Source organism: Aethalodelphis obliquidens, unplaced genomic scaffold (assembly GCF_003676395.1).
Source record: "Aethalodelphis obliquidens isolate GAN/ISIS:26980383/991018 unplaced genomic scaffold, ASM367639v1 scaffold9, whole genome shotgun sequence".
NCBI lineage: Eukaryota > Metazoa > Chordata > Mammalia > Artiodactyla > Delphinidae > Aethalodelphis > Aethalodelphis obliquidens.
The window spans coordinates 19,757,985-19,780,369 of NW_020837953.1; the positions used below are offsets into that span (position 1 = coordinate 19,757,985).

Consider the following 22,385-nt stretch of genomic DNA (forward strand, 5'->3'; position numbering starts at 1 on the left):
CCATTCCTTGTTGCCCAGGTGACAGCTCAGGTGCAAGGGGATAAGACATGTTAGGGAGAAGTGGGGTTCACCCTGGTTTAGAAGCATCGTGCCACAGGGCAGCCAGTGACTCCCTAGTGCCATAGGCACAGCTTCCAGGTCCCCGTCAGGGACGTGCCTACTGGGTCCCTGTGCTCGGGAAGCCCTGCAGGAGGGCTATTTACAGTCTATGCACAGCACTCCTAGACCAGGTGATTTACAGTTAGGGGTCATTTTTATCATAAGCACTGTTGCCTTGAAATGGTTGACATTCCATTTTTATCTGGTTTCCAAGGGAACAGAACTAGAAGGGTAACCAGATGTCAAATTCTGCAGAAGGGGAAAGGATTTGTTACCGTTTCACTCATGCTGCCCTAACCTCTCGGGTCACAATTGAACGTCATTTAAGAGAAAAAGCAAAAAAAAAACCCAAAACTTCGACTTCTGAAACTGTTTCACAAAGCCAAGCCTTCTAATAGTGACCCAGAGTCATCCAAAGAAGCTGAAATGGTGTCCGGTGGGTGAGACCACACCACTGATCCCGACAGGGCAGCCACCCACAAAGCGGGAAGGCGTGTGGGGAAGTGGGACTGGGGGACAGAGGCCTCCGGCAGCAGCTTCCTGGGCCCACCCTCATCGCCATGACAAGGAGAGACATTGACTCCGCTGCTGAGGAACATCAGGAAGGAAAAACCCCGGCACTTCAGGAGAGAAGAGCACAGGCTCCGCTCAGGGCTGAATCCTTGGGGAACCTCTCTGCCCCGTCCCCACCTGTGGTCCCTCCCCACCTGTGTGGCCCGTGTCCCCGGGCTCCGCTCTGTCTCTGTTGCCCAGGCTGTTAGTCCTAAGCGGAAGTGTCCCAGAGACCCTTCTCTGGGCTGTGTCACCGGTGGGCCAAGTGGACACAGTTTCTGCCCTCGTGCCCGATGCCACGACCCCTCCTCAGAAGAGCCACAGGTGACTTGCCCCTTGTCTCACAAATAAAGTTGAAAGCGCGGAAAACTGTCGCCTAGGAGACTCCAGACGCTCCCTCCTGCCCCTGTTGTCCCTCAGCTTTTTTGCAGCCTCCTTACCTTAATGCCCCGTCACCCCATCCCATCAGGGAAGCTCCCCAGCTGGAAACGTCCAGGCCAAGCGTGAGAACTGTGTGTGTGTGTGCTTGTCCTCCAACACCAAAGCCACCGAGGATGCTGCCAGGGGCCAGCGGCCAGCAGGTCCCAGGGTACAGACACCAGGCCCGAGATATCTGTGGGCAGCTGGGCTGATCCTGTCAAAGGATGGGCAGGAATCAACAGGCAGCCGCTGGTAGGCAAGGGGAGGAGTCAAGACTGAGGCTGGAGCGTCCCGGGGCCGGGATGGCGAAGGCTGCGTCCACACCCACTCTTCCCCTGAGTTCCAGTCTGTTCTCCTGACAGCCTGTCCTCTCCCACTTAACGGCTGAGCTCAGCCCTCGCCCCTGCCCCGTCCCCTGCCCCTCAGCTGGGGTCCCTGGTTGGTTCGCGCAGACACCCATGCTTGCTACCGTGTGGAGGATCGCAGCCACAGGCGCCACCAAGTGGACAGTCCAGGTAACGTGAGAAGAGCCCTATCCCAGCCTCCCTCTGCCCCTCATCTTCGGGCCCGCCTTGCATTCTTTTTTTTTTTCTCATTCTTTTACTTTATATATTTGTTTACATCTTTATTGGAGTATAATTGCTTTACAATGGTGTGTTAGTGTTACTGTATAACAAAGTTAATCAGCTATACGTATACATATATCCCCATATCTGCTCCCTCTTGCGTCTCCCTCCCTCCCACCCTCCCTATCCCACCCCTCTAGGTGATCACAAACCACCACCGAGCTGATCTCCCTGTGCTGTGCAGCAGTTCCCACCCACCTTTCATTCTTAACTTTAAATTCAAGAGGTTTTCTTCCTCCAGTGCCAAGTAGGGGTTGTCAGTAAGGTCACAGACATCCAGTGAGAGGACTAAAAGGGGCTGCTGTTCCACAACGCTGAACTCGTGTCCGCCATCCCCCAGCTGTTAGCCTGAGATGCTGTAAATAACCCAGTTTACACTGCGGTGCATTTCAGTATGTGAAATATCATTTTGTAAATGCTTACAATGAAAGACCATTTTTACCCCCGCCAATAAAGAAGTGGAACTGATGTTCAGCTCACGTAAGGCTGTTAACAGAGCCCAGGGAAATATGTAATACAATCGTTTAAAGAGATTTCCAGCAAGAATGGGGAAAGATTTGGCACTCAGATCAGTCTGGGAAATTTCATGCCAAACAGCTGCCTGATAGCGAGGCCCCTAGAGAAGTATGTTATGTTCGCGTGTTCGTTGTGTTCTCTGGTACAGCCACGTGTGTACCCATCCGTCAGGGCGCCTCTCCCGGCCAGCTGTCTGCCTCTGCATAACTCATCATGACTCGCGTTAACCGTCCAAGACAGCCACAGCCCCCGCTTGTCACTGTGCGGGCAGCTCGTGATGGCAGAGCCCAGAGAGGCCTGAGAGAAAGGGGCAAGCCTGGAGAGCTTAGAGCCGTTATTCCGTAACTCTCGGCCGTGGATGCAGAGGCGGGTCAGCCCTGGCTGCTGGGTCCCTCCCCCGAGCCTCAGTGCCGCCACCTGGGGCCTCGGGCCTCCTCCTTTCCTCCACGCCACAGTCTCCTTTCTCAAGTGCCCCACCCAAGCTTCTGCCTCAGTCTCTCAGGGAAACAAATTCATCAGCATCTTCAGAACGGCTGCTCAGAGAAAGAGGCAGCCTTCTCCCCATGCTGTCAAGCAGCTTCCCCAGTCTGCAGTATCCGCTTCTGGACACCACCACCACCCCCCGTCCCCTCACCCCATCGAGACTTCCAGAAGCAGTGTGGGAAAGTGCTACCTACATCTGCATCATGAAAAGCACTTTCAAAGCCCCCACCCACCCAAGAACAGATTTCTGCATCGCCCGAGTCCTGGTCCCCGGTCAAACAGCAGGTGACAACCCTGTCCTTCAAAAGACATGGCCGCGCCTGACCTATTTCTCAGGGCTCTTCTGGACAGCAACCTCCATCTCTGGCAAAGAGAAGAGCCTGGTGTCAGGGGAGCCGTGGAACCAGCTGCGTTCTGATCCATTCTGGGAGCAGCTGGGCCCTGTCCGTGCTCAGGGGAGCCTGGGATTGGTGACTGAGGTGGGGACCTGCGTGGGCAGGAGGGCCCGGAGAGACCTGACAGAAGGAGGAAGTATGTCTTCAGTCCCTGGGTTCTAGGAGCTGCCCCGAAGAAGCCCCACACGAAGCTGCATGAGATGTCCGTTTACACTGGGGTGGGGAGTAGGGAGGACTTTTCCTGGCTCCCTTGCCAAGCCTAGAAGCATTGTTGACTCTCCTGAGATCACAGAGGTGGCTGCACAGGCCCCACCCACTTCTTACAGCCCTGGTTCCCCCTCCCTGAGCCAAGCCCCCAAGCACCCTGGGGAGCTGCTGGGCAGGGGGCAGGGGTCTGTGGGAGCGGAGGGCTGGCACCTCCCACTCTCCCCCAGGAACCATCAGGACATGAGGGTCACAGGCCTCCCTATTCCTTCTATTCCCGTTTGCCCTGAACGTCCCCACTCCAGCAGTGGTGGCCCCCAGGCCCTGACTGCCTCAAGTATCCAATCTGAAAAGATGCAGGCCAGCGGCACCTGCCACGCAGACCGGAGGCTGAGTGTATGGGGGCGAGTGGAGGGGCTGGTGTGTACACGTATGTGCTCAGCTCAGGAGTGAGGACCCCTGGCCTAGCGGGAGGTGGTGGGCGACATACACGAGGGTCCAGCTCTGACCCTCATTCCGCCCCTCCTCACTTCTGCTCTCTGGACCCAAACCAGAGGATCTGGTCTAGATGAGCCTCGTCGAACTGTACGTATATATGCAAAGGCCATCGTTCTGGGGAGGGGCCGTAGCTTTCATCAGTGTACCCAAAGCAGAAGAACCTCGCTCTAAAACCCGCTGACCCAGCCTGACCCCTTCAGAACCTCTGCTGGGCTCACCCCGGCTTCAGAGCAGGCAAGGAGAAGCACAGGGGGGCCGCAACCAGTCCTCAAAGCCCTGGGTTAAGGCTGCTTCTCCAAAGGCCCCTTGAAAAGGTTTCTCTGGTGCCTGGAGGCTGGGCAGGAAACCCTGAAGGCATCTAGGAGGCCCCAGCCTGTGGATTGGTGAGGGAAGACAGGCCCACTGGGGCCAGTGAAAGGATGGGGGGAGGCGTGCCTCAGAGACCTGAGTTCCGGTCCCCTCTGCCCCGCTGGGAGCACAGGCTCGCAGTCCTCCCTCCTGTGGGATGGAGCGGCAGGTCCACATGCTCTGTTCTCTGGCTCAGCCCTGTCTGACTCTCCTCTTTCCTGTCCGAGGCTTTGGGCGGGTGGCGGCCCTCTGCCCACCCTCGCTCTCTGGCTCCACCCAGCCCCCGCCAATCTGTGAACCTTCCGGGAGCCTTGGCCCCTCCGAGTCCCCTGGGAGGCCCTGGGCTGACCCGAGAGCCCAGGGCCCCAGGAGGAGTGGCCAGCGGTGAGGAATCCCAGAAGCCCCTCCGAGGGAGACCCCTCCAGAGACCTCCAGGAAGAGATCACCGCGACACAGGTGCAGGAGCCCCTCATGGAGCCCCCAGGCAAGCGGCCCCTGCAGGAACTCCCCACAGAAGAGTCCGTGTCTGAGGACTCAAGTACCAAGGCGGCTCCCAGCAGGCATGTTCTCTACGTGGGCCACCTGAACCCCCAGTTCTCAGTGCCTGTGCTCGCCTGCCTGCTGCGAGACGCCCTGGAGCGGCTGGAGCTGCCGGTGGCACGGGAGCACATCCAGGTGGTGAGGCAGCCACGCAAGGCCTACGCGCTGGTGCAGGTGGCCGCCCACGAGGACACCCTGGCCTCCCTGCCCTGGCGCCTACACACGGCCTTGGAGGAGCACCAGGTCATCCAGGAGCTGGTGGCCCCTGGGAAGGAGCTGGTGCTGGGTGAGGGCCGGGAGCCCTCAAACCGCAGAGAGGTGAGCGAGGCTTTCCCCTAGCCTCACTCGCGGCAGGCCTGGGTGTGGATGGCCTGTGCTGGGTGGGGGTGAGGGGTGTCTTGGAGAAACTGGGGACAAATCTGCAAACTTGGGGGCTGCTACTCAAATGACTATGGTCCCAGAGGGACACTGGAGGGACACTGACCCTTAGAGTTTGCCTCCAGCCTGGAAGCACATGAAGGAAGACCCGCGTATCGAACCCTCCCTGGGCCCGTCTGCATCCGGCCTCTGGGCCGGGTCAGCCCAGGCACGAGGATACGCAAGGGTCCTGGCTTTCTCCTTGGCCGACCTCATCGGTTCAGTTGCAAAAACCAACACCTGCTCTGCCGGGCAGTACTGCAGAGAGTAGAGGCTCCACTCTGCCCTCAGGGAGCCAAGCTTCTATGAGCCAAGAGGGGGCAGGCCTGGAGCTGGAGGAGGACCCAGGAGGGTCCTCCCTGCTCTCTGGGGACAAATTCCCCGGGGAGTGAAATCCAGGCTGGGGCTTAGGCAATGGGACAGGCACTTGGGGAAGGACATCCCCAGCAGAGGGATGTGGCACATATGAGGGGACAGGGTGGGGATGGATGCATTTGCAGGGTGGGAAGCCGGGTGCTGTCCCTGGAGCTCGGGCTGCTGGGGGACTGAGGAAGAAAACCAGGCCAGAGGGCAGGGGCCAGGCCACCAAGGGCTGTGAGACCAAGGCAGAGGCAGCAAAAGGTCGGCTTCTGTGGGGGTGGGAGGGAAGAGTCAACTCACTTTTGAGGCGGTGGTAGTCACTCCGCAGGATGGGTGATCTTGGTTTGTCTTTTCCTTCGGGATGAAGACTCCATGCCATTTAAACTGTTGCAGAGCTAAACAGCTAAACGGGCTTACATTTCAAGACCTGTGGCCTGATGGCATGTTTGTATGATAGCTGGTGGTTTTCTCAAGTCTCCGCTAAGTTTGTCTCCGCTGGGAGCTGCAGGGCTGGTAGGGATGTGCCTCTCATCACTACACCCCAGCCCCCACTGAGCTCCCAGCCCTGGAAGCCACCTCTGGAGGCTGGAGGGCAGCAGGGAGCTAGGGAAGGGTTTTAAGGGAGGAATGACAGTGTGACTTGCATCTGGGGTCAGCGAAGAGGATGGATAGGACGGGGAGAGCCTGGAGGCAGGGAGTCCGATGGTGAGGCCCAGAGCAGGGAAGTGGCCCTGGGCAGGCTGCTCCCAGAGCCCTTGAACAGAGCAGAAACCGTGAAAGGGACTCAGGAGGGCCGGAGGAAAGTGGAAATTCAGGAGGACTGGTTCAGCAAGGCTTTCAGGGAGATCAGGAAGAGGGTGGCATCTCTGGGAGCCCCTCTCAATTCAGGCATGCAGCTCTGTCACAGGGGACCTCAGGGTGCCAAGGTGTCTCCTGGGATGATCCAACCCTGCGCCTCAGAGGCTGACCCGTAACCCAAGTGGGAAAAGAATGGCTGCAGGTGTCCCAAGTCCCACCTGGGAAGGACAGTTCTTCCTACCCATGTGCATCCCATAGTTCACCTGGGCAGAGGGCAGCCTCAGGGGAGCACTGACTGGTTCCAGCCCCTGACCCAGCAGGGTTTCCCGCATTGGCCTTGGGATGGTGGGCAGAATTAGCCCCCTCTGCCTGGGAGGAGCGTCAGGACGCCCGTGTGGGCTGGGCCCTGGGTGGATGGGGCAGGTGGACGGGGGGATTCTGGCTGCCTGTCCCTCCTTTGGCCGCCAAGGTCAGGGCTCCCGGCTCTTGCCTGGGCCCATATGCCCTGCTCTTATCCCCCACCCCAGCAGAAGGAAGACAGCAGCCCAAGCCCCAGCCCCAGCCCCATCCTGGGCTCCAGGCCCCGGCTGGCCTGGCTCGCCGGACCCCTTCCTACCCAGGTCCCCACCCCATGGCAGGACTCCCCAGGCCGGCCCAGTGGCACGCGCTCAGACAGCGCCATCGCGCACCAAGAGATCCTGGGCCAGGAGCGCCTCTTCCAGGGCGCCTTCCTGGGCAGCGAGACACGCAACGTGGAGTTCAAGAGGGGGGGCGGCGAGTACCTGAGCCAGGCCTTCAAGCACCACCTGCGTCGCTACGTGTGCGCCTTCCTCAACAGCGAGGGCGGCAGCCTGCTGGTGGGCGTGGAGGACAGTGGCCTGGTGCAGGGCATCCGCTGCAGCCACCGTGACGAGGACCGCGTGCGCCTGCTGGTGGACTCCATCCTGCAGGGCTTCAACCCCCAGGTCTTCCCTGACGCTTACAAGCTCACCTTCATCCCCGTGGTCAGCACCTCTGCCACCGGCACCCCCCTCAAGGTGAGCCCTGCACCCAGCGCCCCCAGGCTGCCCCGGAGCCAGAGAGGCGGGATTGGGGCTGCACACCGTCCGGTGCAGCACCCGCAGAGCTGCCGTTGCCCTTCCCCAGGTGATCCGCCTGAGCGTGCACGCCCCCAAGGCCCAGGCCCAGCCGCAGCTCTACGAGACGGACCAGGGGGAGGTGTTCCTGCGGCGGGACGGGAGCATCCAGGGCCCCCTGTCCGTACGCGCCATCCAGGAGTGGGGCAGGCAGGTAAGTGGCCCAGGCCAGGCAGGCAGGGTAGGGGCCACGCTGGCCCTGGGTCCCTCGGCCACCCACTGGGTAGGCTCGCAGCTGTCAGGTTTCCTCTGGTGCTCCCCAGGGGCTGGACTGCAACAACCCCGCTACCTCCGGTACTCCTCTGCGGTGTAGCTGGGGCCGCCGGGAGAGTGGAATGTTGAAGTTCTAAGACAAACCAGAGGGCTGCGTACTGCATTTGGGCGGAGGCCCTTAAGACGGGGAGGCAGTGAGTGCTGGACACAGCACTTGGACACAGTCCCAAGGAAAAGCCTTTTCAAGAGAGAAACATAGGTGACAGAAAAACAGAAGAGGCTAAGGGGCTGACAGAGAGGGAGAAGGACATGGCGGGGGGCTGCCAGCCTGAGCCCGCCCCGGTACTTGTGCAGGCTGCGGAAGACAGGTCACCCCAGCGTCTGGGATGCTGGCAGGACTCTCCCCGAGACCCCAGGGCTGACTTGGTCAGGGGACTTGGCTCCTCCACCTACGAGGGCCAGTACGGTGCCCAGAGACCTTAAGCAGGCCCCCCAGGCTCTCTGGGCCTTCCCTTCCTCCACCAGTTCAGCCCCGGTTCTGAGATGATGTCAGCTTAGGCACGCTTCTCCGATGTCCCCTCAGAAGTGGACGGCTGAGCTGAGCAAGCTGGAGGAGAGGCTGCGGGTGCTGACAGCCGAGAAGGAGCAGCTCCAGCAGCAGCTGCAGCGGTACAAGCCCATCTCCTGCACCTGCTGCGTCCTGTGAGGGCCCAGCACTCTACCTGGAACACACAGGGCTGTCCTACTGACCCTACGTCCCCCCAGTAAAACCAGTCTGGGCTGCTCAGAGGTGGATGGGAGCTCTGCACTTGCTGGCTCCTTCTACAACAGTGTGCTCACACGGGCTGGTCCCCACGTGGTGTCAGTCCTGAGCAGACCCCGATCTGTGTAGCTGAGAAATTGTGCTTAGCACGATCCCCAAGGCAACTTACTTTCAGAAAGAACATGTAAAAACTTGGCCAGCGCTCTCCTTGGGCTGAGCTGTAAGGGACCGTCCCTCTGGGTCTCTGACTCCCGTTGGCTAGGCAGGTCCAGAAAGGGACTTGTCACCTTGGGAAAGCCCCTCTGCAGATGGCAAAGTACATTGATAACTGCGGTTACAGGGTGGACAGGCCACCCTGCAGACCCACCCCTGGCTTGCTGGGATTTGGGACTGTCAAAGCTCTGTAATAAATCACATGCCCCCAGGCAAGAATGGTTCTTTCTAGAACACTTGGCTGGTTGGATGCAGCTGGGTAGAGTCCCATGCCCAGCCCATTTCTGTCCAGGGGGCCCTGAGTTCCTCCCCCTACAAAGCTAAGGAGTAAGGGGGTAAGGAGCCTGGATGGTTGGGTCCCAGTCCATCTCCGCCTTGAAGACGGGTACCTTAGGGCAAATCACAATACTTCTGCTTTAGTTTCTTCATCTACAGGACAATAGGGGACAGCGGGCACCCTGCTTCTCTCCAGCACACACCAACACCTGCACAGGGAGGGTCTGACTTCCATTCCATGCACCCTCCAGCCACTGGAGAGGATTCCTGCTCTGGCCATTTCCCCTGTCATCTCTACCAGTGGAGCCAGAGGCTCTATAAAGCCAACATCTGCACCCGGGCAAGAATGGTTCTTTCTAGAACAGGCCTGGGCTCAAAGACCTCCAAGAGCTCCCCATCTCACCAAGAGCAAAGCCCAAATATCAATCTACACAATCCCCCCTGACTTGGCTCACCTGCCCTCAAGGCCTCCTGCCTCTTGCTACTGCATTCCAGCTACACTGACCAACTTGTTTCATGAGCACACCGGCCTCAGGGCCTTTGCACTGGCTGCTTCCACCGCCTGGAATACTCCACCCTCAAGTGGAAAGGAACCTCCCTACCCATTCTATTGCAAATTACTCTCTTCTTCCCTGCTTCCATCTATTTCTTTCTGCAGAGCACCTGTCAGTCACACTGTAGCTTTTATTTGTTGTTTCCTCCTCACTAGAATGCATGCTCATGGGGACAGGGATTTTGGTCTGTTTTGTCCACTGCTTTAAGTTTAGAAACTAAAACATAGCTGGCATGCGGCAGATGCCCAGTAAATATTTGCTGATGAAAGAATCAAGGATACTCCTAGATTTGGGGCCTGAGGCACTAGAAAACCATGAAACTTTGTCGAAGAGGGTATTTCACAGGACTGGGGGTCCATGGAACACACTTCAGTGATCCCCTCTCCCTCCCCCAGCCTAGAGGTCCTTGGCCACATCCATGGAGTAGACAACAGAGGACCCCTCGTGGGCCAATCACAACTGCTCTGAAACTTGGTTTTCCCATTTACCAAACACACTGGTTATAGGTACCTAAGGTGGTAATGGATGCCCAACTCATGATGGACTACCAACCCACTGAACTGCTCGGGGTCACTGACCTTAGGGCCTGAGCCAGCTTCTCAGAAGCCACTGAAGAACTGCACAGAGGGGCTTCCCTGGTGGTGCAGTGGTTAAGAATCCGCCTGCCAATGAAGGAGACACGGGTTCGAGGTCCAGGAAGATCCCACATGCTGCGGAACAACTAAGCCCATGCACCACAACTACTGAGCCTGTGCTCTAGAGCCCGCAAGCCACAACTACTGAGCCCACGTGCCACAACTACTGAAGCCTGCGCGCCTAGAGCCCGTGCTCCGCAACAAGAAGCCACGACAATGAGAAGCCTGCACATCGCAACGAAGAGTAGTCTCCGCTCGCCACAACTAGAGAAAGCCCACATACAGCAACGAAGACCCAACGCAGCCATATATAAAATAAATAAATAAGTAAAATTACAAAAAAAAAACAAAACCTGCACAGAGGATGTGCAGCTCGAGAGGTCAGAGGGGACCCGCTGCTGAGCGCCCCCCTCGGGCCAGGCGCAAGGGTGCCCAGGCACTGCGGCCCTCGGAGGTGCTCTACAAAGGCAGAACCTGTCCGGATCACCAGTGCTGAAGAGAAGGGTGGGGGGACTAGGCCAGGCTTACTCCCCAAAGAGAAGCCTCCGGGCACTGGGCAGCCAACACTGGGTGTGCAGGCCACCCTCCGTGCAGTCTCGGCTTCAGCCCTCGGCCCTGCTACTGCCCTGTCTCCACAGCCAGGGTGGTAGGCTGGTCGGGCTTTGCAGCCCCTGGAGAGCCATCCTGGGGGCGGGGGGGGGGGGGTCCCTTCTCTAGAAAGGTTATGCAAGCAGCCAGCACTTCACAACCAGTCAGCGGAGGACTTCTCCAAGCAGGGGCGGGCACAGCTGACCCTGAGAGGCTTTGAAAATTGCCCACTGTCGTATGGAGCTGCTGTCACCAACAGGCGTAAGAGCCCTCAGTTTGCGGAATGGCTTTTATAAAAATGACTGAAGACTGTCTGATGGGACCACCAGATGGGAGAAGGGGTTAGAATTCACCCAGTCAGCCACATTCAAAGCACCCAAACAAGTATGAAGGCCTCTGTAAGTGAAGACATTGTAACTCAGCCCGTGAGAAACACGGACAGAGGCAGCTGGGTTGCCCTGGGTCAGGAAGCAGTATTCCCACACGGGCTCTGGGGCCTCAGCCGTGATGGTGGCCTCGGACCAGTGCATGGAGGGACAAGAGGGAGCCTGCCTCCTTTCTGGGTCCCTCTGATGGAAGGGCTGTGCCAAATGGTGAGAAACATTTTTCTCCCAACACCCCCTTTCCAAATGAAAACCAGCAAAGCCTGCCGACCGTTGACAAACAGCCCGGCCCGAGCCCTGAGCCTCGGCCTCAGACACACTTTGCAGAGGAGCTGGCTCATGGGCAGGTGGTCCCAATGTTGCCAACGTGCCACGAGGAGCGTGGATTCAGTAGCTCGAATTTCACTGTGGAGGGAAAACCAGCGAGGCCGATGACCTGAAATCGGAAGGCCTGGGTGCAGGAGGGCTGCCGGGGAGCGGACGGGGGCGGTGAGGCTTCTCTGTACCTCTACGTGCCGAGAACCTAAATTTGAAGCCTCTTTGGAAAATTCTGGTTCCTATTAAAAAGAAAGGCTCCTCTCTTAGCTTTTAAACAATCAGATCACCCACCTCAGCTGCTGCTCCCGGGGAGGACAGCCCGGCGCTGACGGCTCAGGGGACGCACACACGCCGGGCCCGCACTCAGACGGCGCCCACCCGGCTGCGACACAAGCACTCCAAACAAAGTGTGTCTCTTGCTCTGCGTTATTTATTTCTTAAGTTAGAGTATACATCGAGTCCAGCCAGGATATAATGGGCACGAGCTCTGCCTGTCGTTATACCACATTAAGAAAATAGCTTTTCATACATTGCATTTCAACCGTAGTAACACCATTCTGGAAGGCAAAAGTCCCCTTGAGCAAAGCTGTAAAGTTCCCTCGAGCAAAACCCCATATGAGAGGGGTTTAGAGGCAGTTTCCCCAAAAGATTCTTTGTTAAGTGACCCCTTGATGCAAGGAGTGATTCCCGAGAAGAGAAGCGCGGCTTCTAAACTCAGACGTCAGAGAGACAGAGTTCTTGCCGTTCTGTGTGACGCCAAACTGACCGTCCTTTTGGACAACGAGTCCTCCAGCACAGGGCAGGGCCGACTCTGTTTCTGGTTTCACGGCTCTTGCTCAAGCAGTGCCCTCGGGTTCCGGCACTGGGCTGTGAGCACCAGCTGGACTCACCCCTCTCTGCCCACACAGGCCGCACGGCCCACCTTTTATAATGGCCTCGGCATCGGGGGAAGGAACAGCTACACGCTCGAAGCCACAGTGACGCAAGGTGGCTGGAGAAGCGCGGTGACCGATGGGCTCCCCTGGCACCCGGCCATCACCCGCTCCGCCCGGATGTCCTGCTTCTCGCCCGAGGCTGGAGGACCGCAAAGGAGAGTGTGGGACACCAGTCAGCACAGCGTGCGGGAGCCGGGACACATGGCGGGACATGCAAGTCACAAATACCTTCCCTCAAAATAAAATAATCTTAATAAAAACATAATTTAAAGGAAGTGTCAAAAGCTGAATGTAAAATCAAAGCTGTAAACTCCTGAAGTCCAAAGGCTCTCTTCAAGAATCACCCCTGTTTAAAAAAAAAAAAAGAGCAATTATATGATGTATGTTAAAGTAAAGAAGTTAGGATTTGTAGCCAGCTGCTATGGTAAACTATGCCTGGTTTTCATCGAGGACCACTCGTAGTAGGAGCCTAACATGAATGAGAAGCTAAATTTCTGATTCCTATGGAATTATACATTTTCAAGACCTTACATGGACTCCACCTCTGCCCCAATACAAGTGTTCTTTTCCACAGCAGCAGGCTCTTAACAGTGCCACTGACAGGGAATACATGCTCCAGGGGAGGCAGTTAGAAATTCCATATCATTGACCAAATATCTACCCCTTTACTGTTACAAAGTTTCCTTTCTCTCCACCGCAGTTACTTAGACTATCAAACTGCCTACAGCAAACTATCTGGTGAAGGTTAATGAGTACATCAGTGCTAAATGCTGACCTGGCAGAGTAGGCAACCAATGCCCTCCTCCTGATTTAGACCTACTTCTCATGTCACCCACCGGACTAAGCTTATCACAGGCCAGGCAGCTAGGGGCCATGGGACCGTGAGAGCAGACCTGCGAGTGAAGAGGCTCCCTGGTGGAGAAGGCAAGGTGTGCAGGATTCAGGGAGGTCACCTGCCCGTGCCTGAGGCAGGAGCTCATCTTACCTGTGGGGGGACCCCCACATCCCTGGTTCTCCCTTGGACCCCACAGAGTTCCGGCTGATGCCCCAGCCCCCTTCTGAGTATATATTTCTGCCAACAGTTCGCTCAGTTACCTTAATGGGAATTTATACAATTCTCGGCAGTCGCCCACAGCTACTGCACTTTATAAACTTACGTGGTCACAAAAGACAAATATTCCAAGTTTGTTCAATAACTGCTCCGATTTTAACGGATTTGAAGAATAAGCAGCAATCAACACAAAAGTGTTGTATGTATTGGTTTTAAAGCACTTCTGGGGCTTCCCTGGTGGCACAGTGGTTAAGAATCCGCCTGCCAATGCAGGGGGCATGCGTTTGATCCCTGGTCCGGGAAGATCCCGCATGCTGCAGAGCAACTAAGCCCGTGCGCCACAACTACTGAGCCTGCATGCCGCAACTACCGAAGCCCACGCGCCTAGAGCCCGTGCTCTGCAACAAGAGAAGCCACCGCAATGAGAAGCCCGCGCACCACAATAAAGAGTAGCCTCCGCTCACCGCAACTAGAGAAAGCCCGTGCGCAGCAACAAAGACCCAATGCAGCCAAAAAAATAAATAAATAAATAAAACTACTTTTAAAAATAAAGCACTTCCTGGTGCAAGCTTGAGGGTCTGCAGAAATGACACTATGTTTTCCTACCTGTCACCTCCTTCAAGATCTCCAAGTTTACAGCTACATGAAATAACACGGCTCTAAGAATCCAGTTCCCCCAGATTTGGTCAGATTGGCACCTGAATGTAGCAATCGGCAAGGAGACAATTGCCCCGTGCCTGGTGTCCCCCTGCTGGAGTCCCCAAAGCAGGGTGGGTAGATGTACTGTAACTGGGACGGGGCGGGGGGGGGGTCTCACCCATTTGATGCCCATGCTGACCTGACCACTTACACCCTCTGGCAGATGAAAATTTTCAACACTAAACTTTCAGGATATCCTTACAATTCTATTGTTATCACCATTGAAAACAAAATAAAACTAAAGCTTAAAAATATCACTTACGTTACCATCAGTCATGATTTATTGATGGAAACTTCAGTTCAGTGATTTCAGAGTCAGGGGAGCTGCTCCCACTTCTGTCACTGTAGGTGTCCCTGTAGAATTCAGATGGTTTATCCATCAGCTCCCACCAAACACTTGCTTCACTTCCCTCATTCTATAGCCACCACTACCACAGGGATGCTTGTCTGCACACAGCAGAAATCAGAGACATTATATATTTAGTAGAAAGCTGCAAAGGCATTTTCTTCTTCTTGTTACAGAAGATACACATTCGCTTTATACTTCAGTCATGATGCCCTAACCACCGAGACAGGGTAACCGACTGGTTCCAGATAAAGGTAGCAGTAGGGCATGAAATCCACCCAGGCTGTGGCCGACACCCCGATGAACAAACACGGTTCCCCATTGACTACAGGGTCCCAGATGTGATCGTGGCACCAGATGCTGCAGAGGGGGAGACCTGGCCACCATGCCGGGTGGCTGGGGAAGGCCAGGGGTGGCACAGAAGCAGCCTGAGAAAACCCCAGAGAAGGAGAGGAAGCTTGCGTGTCAGCATGAGAAGCGCCCAGCAAGGCTCCCCGTTCCTGTGGTTTTGCTCATCACTGATGGTGTGATGATGGCCCGCTGGAAGGCATCAGTGACCACTCGAGGGACTAAGGGAGCGTAACCCCACCTGGGTGAGAGCCTGCAGCCTTTCTGGAGGTAATGAGGGAGCCTCCCCACGGAGGCCAGGAGGAGGCCAAAGTACGGTGGGGAAGGCTTGATAGGTCTGGACAGGAACTCAGGGTGATACTGAACTCCAACGAAAAAGGGATGATCTGAAACAGAAATGCGAAAGAACCAGCTTCACTGTGTGTCTGCGTAACATGTGAAAGATGGGAAAAATCTGGTTAAATGCTCCACATTTCTGCAGACCCTAAAATGATTTGAAAACAACTTATTGGGAGCCTGGGTAGAGGCAACCCCAAAGCACGGGAGAACCGATGCTCTCCCACCTGCACGCTGTCACCCTGCGGCCAAAGGCGCCTCCTCTCCAGGTTCCTGCCACCCTTCCCCTCGCCACCCCACCCCCACCCCCAGCTCCCTGACTTGCGCGGGATTGAGTCCTGCAGGTCACGTGAGATTAGGCTTGAGAACCAAGTCCAAGCTCTCATTCTGAAGAACGAGGACCTGAAGCCAGAGGTCAAATGGCAAGGCCGCAGCGCAAGGGTGAGCCACCCGGGGCCCCAAACCTCGCTCACCAAGACCCCCAGACAGCGCCGCTGCCTGATGCGGTTAGGTCAAGGACAACAACTTATACTGCTGTGTTCTCCCCACATGCCAAGAAAGCCTAAGTTCCCCACTAAACACAACGGCCCAAGTGATCACCTTCCAACTCCACAATTTCCATTCTCTCTCCTTCAACATCTTGGCCAACAAACTTCAAGCCTTGCTCCTCCAAACTCTTTTTCAAGGCTGGATTCACCTGTCGAGGCATGAAGAACAATTTTGCTGGGCTCTCAGCTGACTGCGTGTCCGGCGTAACAGAAAGGAGAAAATGTGAAAGGTCACAGAGCTCAAATCCTCACCTCAAATCTGTGGCGGTGCCTCTCTTCCAGGTAATCTGCATCTCCGTAGAGTTTCCCTGGCAAAAGAAGCAGGCTGGCGTAAAGGATTCCGATTTCACAAAGGAAGCTATTCACAACCACATCTTGCTTCCCGGGTTGCTTCTTATCCTACCCGGCCAGGCCCTCTGAAGGTTACTTCTATGACTCTCCTACTGACCCCACCGCCTGCTCTAGCAGCACAGTTCAGACTAATTCTTGGGCCTTGACTCTTTGCAACCAAGGAAAACTAACAGAAACAGACTTTCACCACCACCTCTCACACGTGACTACAGAGGCACAAAGCGCTCTGGCGGCACACAAAGCCGCACGGCACCTGCTGTGCCTGGGGACCCAGCGCGGCCCGTGCCAGCGGGTGTCTTCCCTGAGCCAGGTGAGACCCCCAAACCACAGGACGTTAGAGCCGGAGGACTGGACGACCACCTACTCAAGTGATGCAAACTACGGTGCCTCCAAACCCCAGATAGATGCACGGGTGCCCTGCCAACGATGACAGTTCCCAGTGGGAAGAAAAGAAAATCCAATCGAGTTCTTTTAAGTATTTTCCTCCTCAAATTTCCCCTACGTCTTTAGCATATATTAGTACTTGTAGAATAAAATCTATTTAGGTTGAACCGGATGAGACTAAAATTTTTGTGGGACAAAAGTCACCAAGATCAGCAGTTTCATCTGGTTCGACCTGATAGGATAGGAGAGTTAAGGCTGCAGTGGACTTCACCTAACCGCCTCATTCTGCTGAGGGGTCCACACCCAAAGTCCCCCAGGTCCCCAGCTGTATTGCCTGTGACCTTTCTAAGAGCCACAGTGCTTTCTTTGGCTATTACAGTGCATCCTAAGGAGTGTCACCAGGAGAGGAATAAAGAACTTCAAAAGTAAGAACAAAACCAAAAACGCCAGCCTGGCCGCAGCACCAAGATGTGTGTCCTGGACATGCCAGCCACAGGCTGGGCCCGTGGGAGGCAGCTCTTACTCATGACAGAGTTCGTGGTCTGGAACAGGGTTCTCCTCTTGCCCAGCCTCATGGTTCCGCCCATCTGGCCAGGGTTGTGTTCTGGCATGTCTATGACCTGGAGACGTTCCAAAAACAAACATGTGCTACCAAACCCTGCTTCGGTTAGGAGACAGACCGCCCGCACTGAGCGCAGTGAGCCCGTGAGGGGGCCCAGCCTTTCCTCAGAAGCGACACTTGCAGAGGAAAAGGCCTCCCAGTGATCATTCTTAAGCCTTTGCTGGGTAAGTGTTTAATCCTCAGCCCGCTCTCCTGAGCCGCAGGACCAGACACAGCTGCCCCCTCCCCTGGCCGCTCCTGCCCCGACACTTGGGATCCTAAGTGCCTGCTCTAATAAAGACTAACACAGCAGCGTGGATACCAAACCAGACATGTGCGCACACGTTTCCTCCACCAGACTGACAGCTGCTCAGAGGAAAGGGATGCTCATCTGGGGTTGGCTGTGAACCAGGAGAGTTTGGTGAACATCTGTGGGACGCGGAGGCCGAGGCCCCTCAGCTGTGACAGCCCAGCCCACTGCCCGCTCCCCCGAGCACCTTCTGACCTGGGAGGCCTTCTCTGTGCTCCCCTACCTCCCCAGGGTCCCACGCTTCAAAACCTCTGCTCTTTTCTTCCTGAGGTCTGAGTATTAGCAAAGTTTAATTTCAGGTCAATAAATACATACTAATGCTGTTCAAGTGCCCTGAGGTCAAGAGTCTTGTCCACCTTGTTTATCACAACATCCTCAGTATCAAGAACAGGCCTGTCACGCTTGGGCTGGGGATTCAAAGATGAATAAAGGCATTGTCTGTCCCCAGCTGAGCCACATTCCTCTGATGGGAGACATAACACGAGGAATGCCAGCCTCCTAGGGCTCCAGCCACCTAGGGCTCAGGCCTACGTCACACAATCAGTACTAAATTCCAGCAGTTCTTTAAAAAAACACCCATCTCCGAGGGTTGCTGGGGATTAAGTGAATTAATATATACAAAGCAGTGAGCACAGTGCCTGGTATATAATAAGTGCCTGCCTAAGTGTTTCATGTCAGTATTGTTCTAAAGCGCTCCTGGGAGGTAGGAGGGCAGGGGTGGAGAATTACTTTAATCAGGCTGCAGTGGCACCTGTCTTAAAAACTTTCTGTGGCAGACTGGGAAGAGTAGTGAGAGACTACACGATGAAAAATAAAAGTTCTCCCTACCTGGGACGTCTGAAAGCGCGGGACCTCAGGGTGCTTTGGAATGAACCCAGTGGTCTCATTTCCCACCTCCAGCCCTCAATCACGTTCATCAACGCCCCTTCCACACCCTTCCAGATGCTCCAGACACTGGACTCACCACAGGATGATTGGTGTTAGGGTCAAACTCCGTAGAATTGGCATCTGAGAAACCAAAATACCTTTGTTATAAAAATAGTTACAACAAAACTGATTTCTTAAAAGTTTCATTCCTAAGCTCTAAATCACAATTTCCCTCCTCAGTTTAAAGTTATTCAGTGATTAGAACCAAAACCAGGGATGACATTTTTAAGATATAAGATACTCAACACACAAACACAGGTGAATTTTTTCCCGTTAAACCTGTAGCCCTCTGCGAAGTCAAGCTGCACAAAGTGGGGAAATCGGAAAGTCAAGACCGACGGCCCAACCTCCAAATCCTTGTTTAGACACTGCATCCTTTTTTTTTTTTTTTTTTTTGGCGGTACGCGGGCCTCCGGACGCGCAGGCCCAGCGGCCATGGCCCACGGGCCCAGCCGCTCCGCGGCACGCGGGATCCTCCCAGACCAGGGCACGAACCCGCGTCCCCTGCATCGGCAGGCGAACTTCCAACCACCGCACCACCAGAGAAGCCCTAGACACTGCATCCTTTTGACGGCTTATATTGTCTCAATTTTTTCACTTCTCGTCTCAGACTGTATCTCTCCTCAATGGGCAAATACCGTTTCTTCATTTCTTTCATCCTCAGCATCTTATACACTGCACTACCCAACTGCCCCACTCAAGAGCTCAATCAAAAATTAACCTTTCTATCCTTTACTGAATTTACCGACTAACCATAAGGGAAACCACTGAAGACTAAAACGGGAAGAACCAAGTCCCTGGCACTGCGCGTCTGCTTGCTCTTTCTGTGCGACACGCGAGACATCGTCCCCCTCTGGGGCCTACACGAGGGCCAGGCCTCAGATGCAAGTCAGCTCATCACCAGGTCACTCATCCACCTGGGGACCCCAGTGCGTGCAGCAGCAGGAGATCATGGCTGTGAAGGGGTCCAGGGTGCCCAAGGGGCACCTCTAGGGTGGCGGGTGGTAGGACAGTGCCTGCCAGGAGCTCAGAAGCCAGCACCAGGGAGCGTGATGCCTACAGAACTGAGCCACCGTCCCCTTGGGGTTACTGTGAAAAACATGACGTGAACCCAGCCCTAACGGTCAGCTGGGCACAGGGAATCATACTGGTAAAGTTGGGCGGTCTTTCTATTCCTCGGGTTCTCGGGCTGCTCCGCTGAGTTTTCTTAGAGCTCATAAGGGTCCCGTAGCAGGTCCTTCCCTTGGCGGCCCCAATGGGGCCACTGCACCCCAGGGCTCACGCCGTGTACGGCCCGCTGCCCCACTGGCTGGGCTCGGCCATGGGACACGAGCAGGCTCAGTAAAAGCCGGCAGAGCAAGCCTGTCATTTCGGGAGCCAGGCTGTCGCCACGCTGTGAGGAAGCTCAGCTGAATTAGTGAACGATGAGACCGAACCCCTGTCCCCGCTGGACAGGACGAGCTCAGACACACCACGTGGAACAGAAAACCACACAGCCAGTCCACGCAACCCACGGAGTGCTGAGAAACAGGAAACCACTGAGTTCTCAGGCTGGACGCAGTAATATAGTCCATGAGGCATGGGGCCAATATTAGTGAGTATTCCCCAAGTGCCAGGCACTGTGCTGGGACTATTTATAGGCATTATTTCATTCAACTCCTACAACCATGTGACGTAGGTACCACTATGACCCCCATCTTACAGAAGAAACAGAGGTCCAGAAAGACTAAGTAAGTAACTTGCCTAAAATCACCCATCCTGAGTGATAAAGTCAAACTCTGAGCCCAGGTCTGACCGGCTCCAGCACCCACGTTCATAATAACCACACAGCCTCACACCAGCCAGAGTTAGTTTCCTTGCCGGACACCAGCTCAGGGACGGTGGCCGTGATGACAGGAGTGCGGGCATCGCCAGAGCAGCAGCTGCAGGGGCGGAGCCAGGCGACTTGCTCAGCTGTGTTCCCTCCTCCGGTGGTTGGCGGTTCCCTTGGAGGACAGCGCTTTCCCTCAGTAAATTCAGCAGCTCCCCTAGCTGCATCTGCGAGGTACTGAGAAACCAGGCCTGGCCTCCATGGCTCCCCCTCACCCAACAGCTGCCAGAAACACTGAAGTGAGAAGTTAACAAATTTTTAAGTAGACACTTACTTACCTTGCCATCCCAGCACATTTCTTGAAAATTCAACCACTGCCAACTGCATTCCTAAGCACACGCCTTGCAGGTGGAGGGGAAAAACACATGAAACTCCATTGAAAAGTCAGTTCCCACATTTCCAACCCGCCTACGTGGACTTGGTGTCCTGATTGTTCCCAGAATTCCAATTACAAACTCTCGTAATTCCCTGCTATAAACATGCAACCCCCTGCTATGCTTTATCTGTACCAGATTTCAAAAACGGGGTCTAAGAGTATATGATGATTCCAGGTTTTAGAAGTCATGCGATTTTAGAAATAAATAATATTCTCTTCAGTACTTTAAAATTCAAGTCTTCTTACCCTCTCTCATTAAGTTCCCAGTTACGATTGGTCGTGTTGGAAATGACTAAAATTTACAGCACCAGGAAGCATCCAAAATCATTCTGCCCAATTAGACAGCTGGTGTTCCAAATAAGCATATAAAACGCAGTCTCACATGTCCTGCCAAACAGCTGGGTCCAGTAAATGGACAAGATTTCCTAATTGCTATTTCATTCTCTCAAAATTCCATGACAGCCACGTGGAGCTCAAGCTTAAATTTTTCCTTTTAAAGACCAGTTGGAATTTCTCAAAAAACAGAACCAAAAAGGCTTATACTTGAGTTGCTATCTGGAAGGATGGCATCTATGTTTGGTTTCGATGATCTCCGTTTTATTTACAGGCTCCCACGGGGCACCTTTTCTTGTCTTTCCTACTCCTTACCCAAAAAAGGCTTCTTCTGTTTCCGAGCCCAGGAGATCGCTTGGATTTTTCCTTCAGTCCCTCGGACACCAAATCCTCCTGGAACCAGCACGCCACTGTGCAAGAGAGCATACCACAAGCACCCCTTTCCAGTCCAGCTCGCAATAACCCTCCAAGGAGTCACTTCCAAGACACTGGTGCCATGAAGTCACTCCACACACTTGGCTGCTGGGGCTAGGACTGTGATTTCAACACTGCCAATGAGCTGTGCAGAAACACTGTGGACTTAGAAAATGCACACAAAACCATCCACTTTCTTACTAACATCAGAAAATGCTTACAACCAGTTAAGAAAAAAAAAAAAAAAAAGATGTTGTACATAATTGTAATACCACCTCTGCACAGTATCTGTCCCAGGCAGGGATTCTTTCCTTAAGTTTGCAATTTTTTTACCTCTTGGCTTGAAGTGCTCCCCTGAGTAGGGAGGGGGCCTTTGCTGGCCACACTGACCATGGCTGTATGGCTCCGTAAGATTCAGCTGTTCTAGTGAACTAGATATTCAGGCTTGACTTTTTACTATTGTAGACAAGAGCTGCCCAAAACGAACTATTTATGAGACTCGACTGACGGGTACTCAGCAAATGTTCTGGGTGAAACACCTTTAAATAATAAGCCTTATCCACAGATGCATCCAGTAAACATTATCAATAACATCAGAACTCGCTTTCTTCACATTTAATGAAACTGATGAGCCATATTTTTGTGAGGCTTCAGTCATCCAGTATGTATGTAGTCCTTTCAGCAATTAAAAGACATTGAAACAAGCCGATTTCCTACCACCAGCACAAGAAAGCACAGCACTTGGTTCATTAAGACAAACCCCAAACCCCTGGAAAGCAAAGGTAGCGAGTTCTGCTTACTGAGCGCTGCACAGCTTCTGCCAGGCCTCGTGGTAGCGCACGGGCTCCTCCTGCAAGGTGCTCGGCTCCAAGTCCGTGGAATCTATGTACTGGGAGCGGCCAGAGCGGAGAGAAAAGCAGCAGCCTCGTGACTCCTGAGCGCTCACCATTTCTAAACAGTATTACCAACGCTCCATCTTTCTCAATTTTAAACTAAAGTTTAAAAACAACCCTAATGTATTTACACTTACTAATCTTTTTAAAATAAACTTTAAGATCTTTCTTATATTTTAAAATATGAGTTTCCTTCCCGAATCATTTAATTCCCAACTCTGGCTGTCCATCCGCTCTACACTCAGTCCGCTAGCGCAGACCCTGAAGTCCTCTCTGTTCAAGATGTCTCCCCCAGTCCATCTTCCCCCAGGTCACTTCTCACTTTTCT

General features: G+C 54.5%; 2 protein-coding genes across 11 annotated transcripts in view; one reads left to right on the forward strand and one right to left on the reverse strand.

The window, feature by feature from the left end:
* Positions 1-1,529: 1,529 nt before the first annotated feature.
* On the forward strand, positions 1,530-10,095 carry SLFNL1 (schlafen like 1). Its single transcript, XM_027108274.1, has 5 exons — positions 1,530-1,586; positions 4,496-5,008; positions 6,784-7,293; positions 7,403-7,546; positions 8,189-10,095. The coding sequence occupies exons 1-5, from the start codon at positions 1,530-1,532 to the stop codon at positions 8,309-8,311; spliced, it is 1,347 nt and encodes a 448-aa protein (XP_026964075.1). The 3' UTR covers positions 8,312-10,095.
* A 1,650-nt stretch (positions 10,096-11,745) lies between these two features.
* CTPS1 (CTP synthase 1) overlaps positions 11,746-22,385 on the reverse strand; it is a 30,618-nt gene continuing 19,978 nt past the window's right edge. For 3 of the 10 annotated variants that reach the window (XM_027108931.1, XM_027108935.1, XM_027108939.1), the window contains 10 exons: positions 21,965-22,053; positions 21,066-21,160; positions 20,320-20,382; positions 18,209-18,252; positions 16,857-16,953; positions 15,851-15,906; positions 15,651-15,747; positions 14,956-15,100; positions 14,283-14,374; positions 11,746-12,616 (listed from right to left, as the gene is read on the reverse strand). In XM_027108931.1, the coding sequence (XP_026964732.1) occupies positions 14,290-14,374; positions 14,956-15,100; positions 15,651-15,747; positions 15,851-15,906; positions 16,857-16,953; positions 18,209-18,252; positions 20,320-20,382; positions 21,066-21,160; positions 21,965-22,053 (771 nt within the window). In that variant the 3' untranslated portion in view covers positions 11,746-12,616; positions 14,283-14,289. Of the gene's footprint in view, positions 12,617-14,282; positions 14,375-14,773; positions 15,101-15,650; positions 15,748-15,850; positions 15,907-16,856; positions 16,954-18,072; positions 18,253-20,319; positions 20,383-21,065; positions 21,161-21,964; positions 22,054-22,385 lie in introns of those variants that run through there. The other 7 variants (XM_027108934.1, XM_027108930.1, XM_027108932.1 and 4 more) reach the window with 5 other exon arrangements.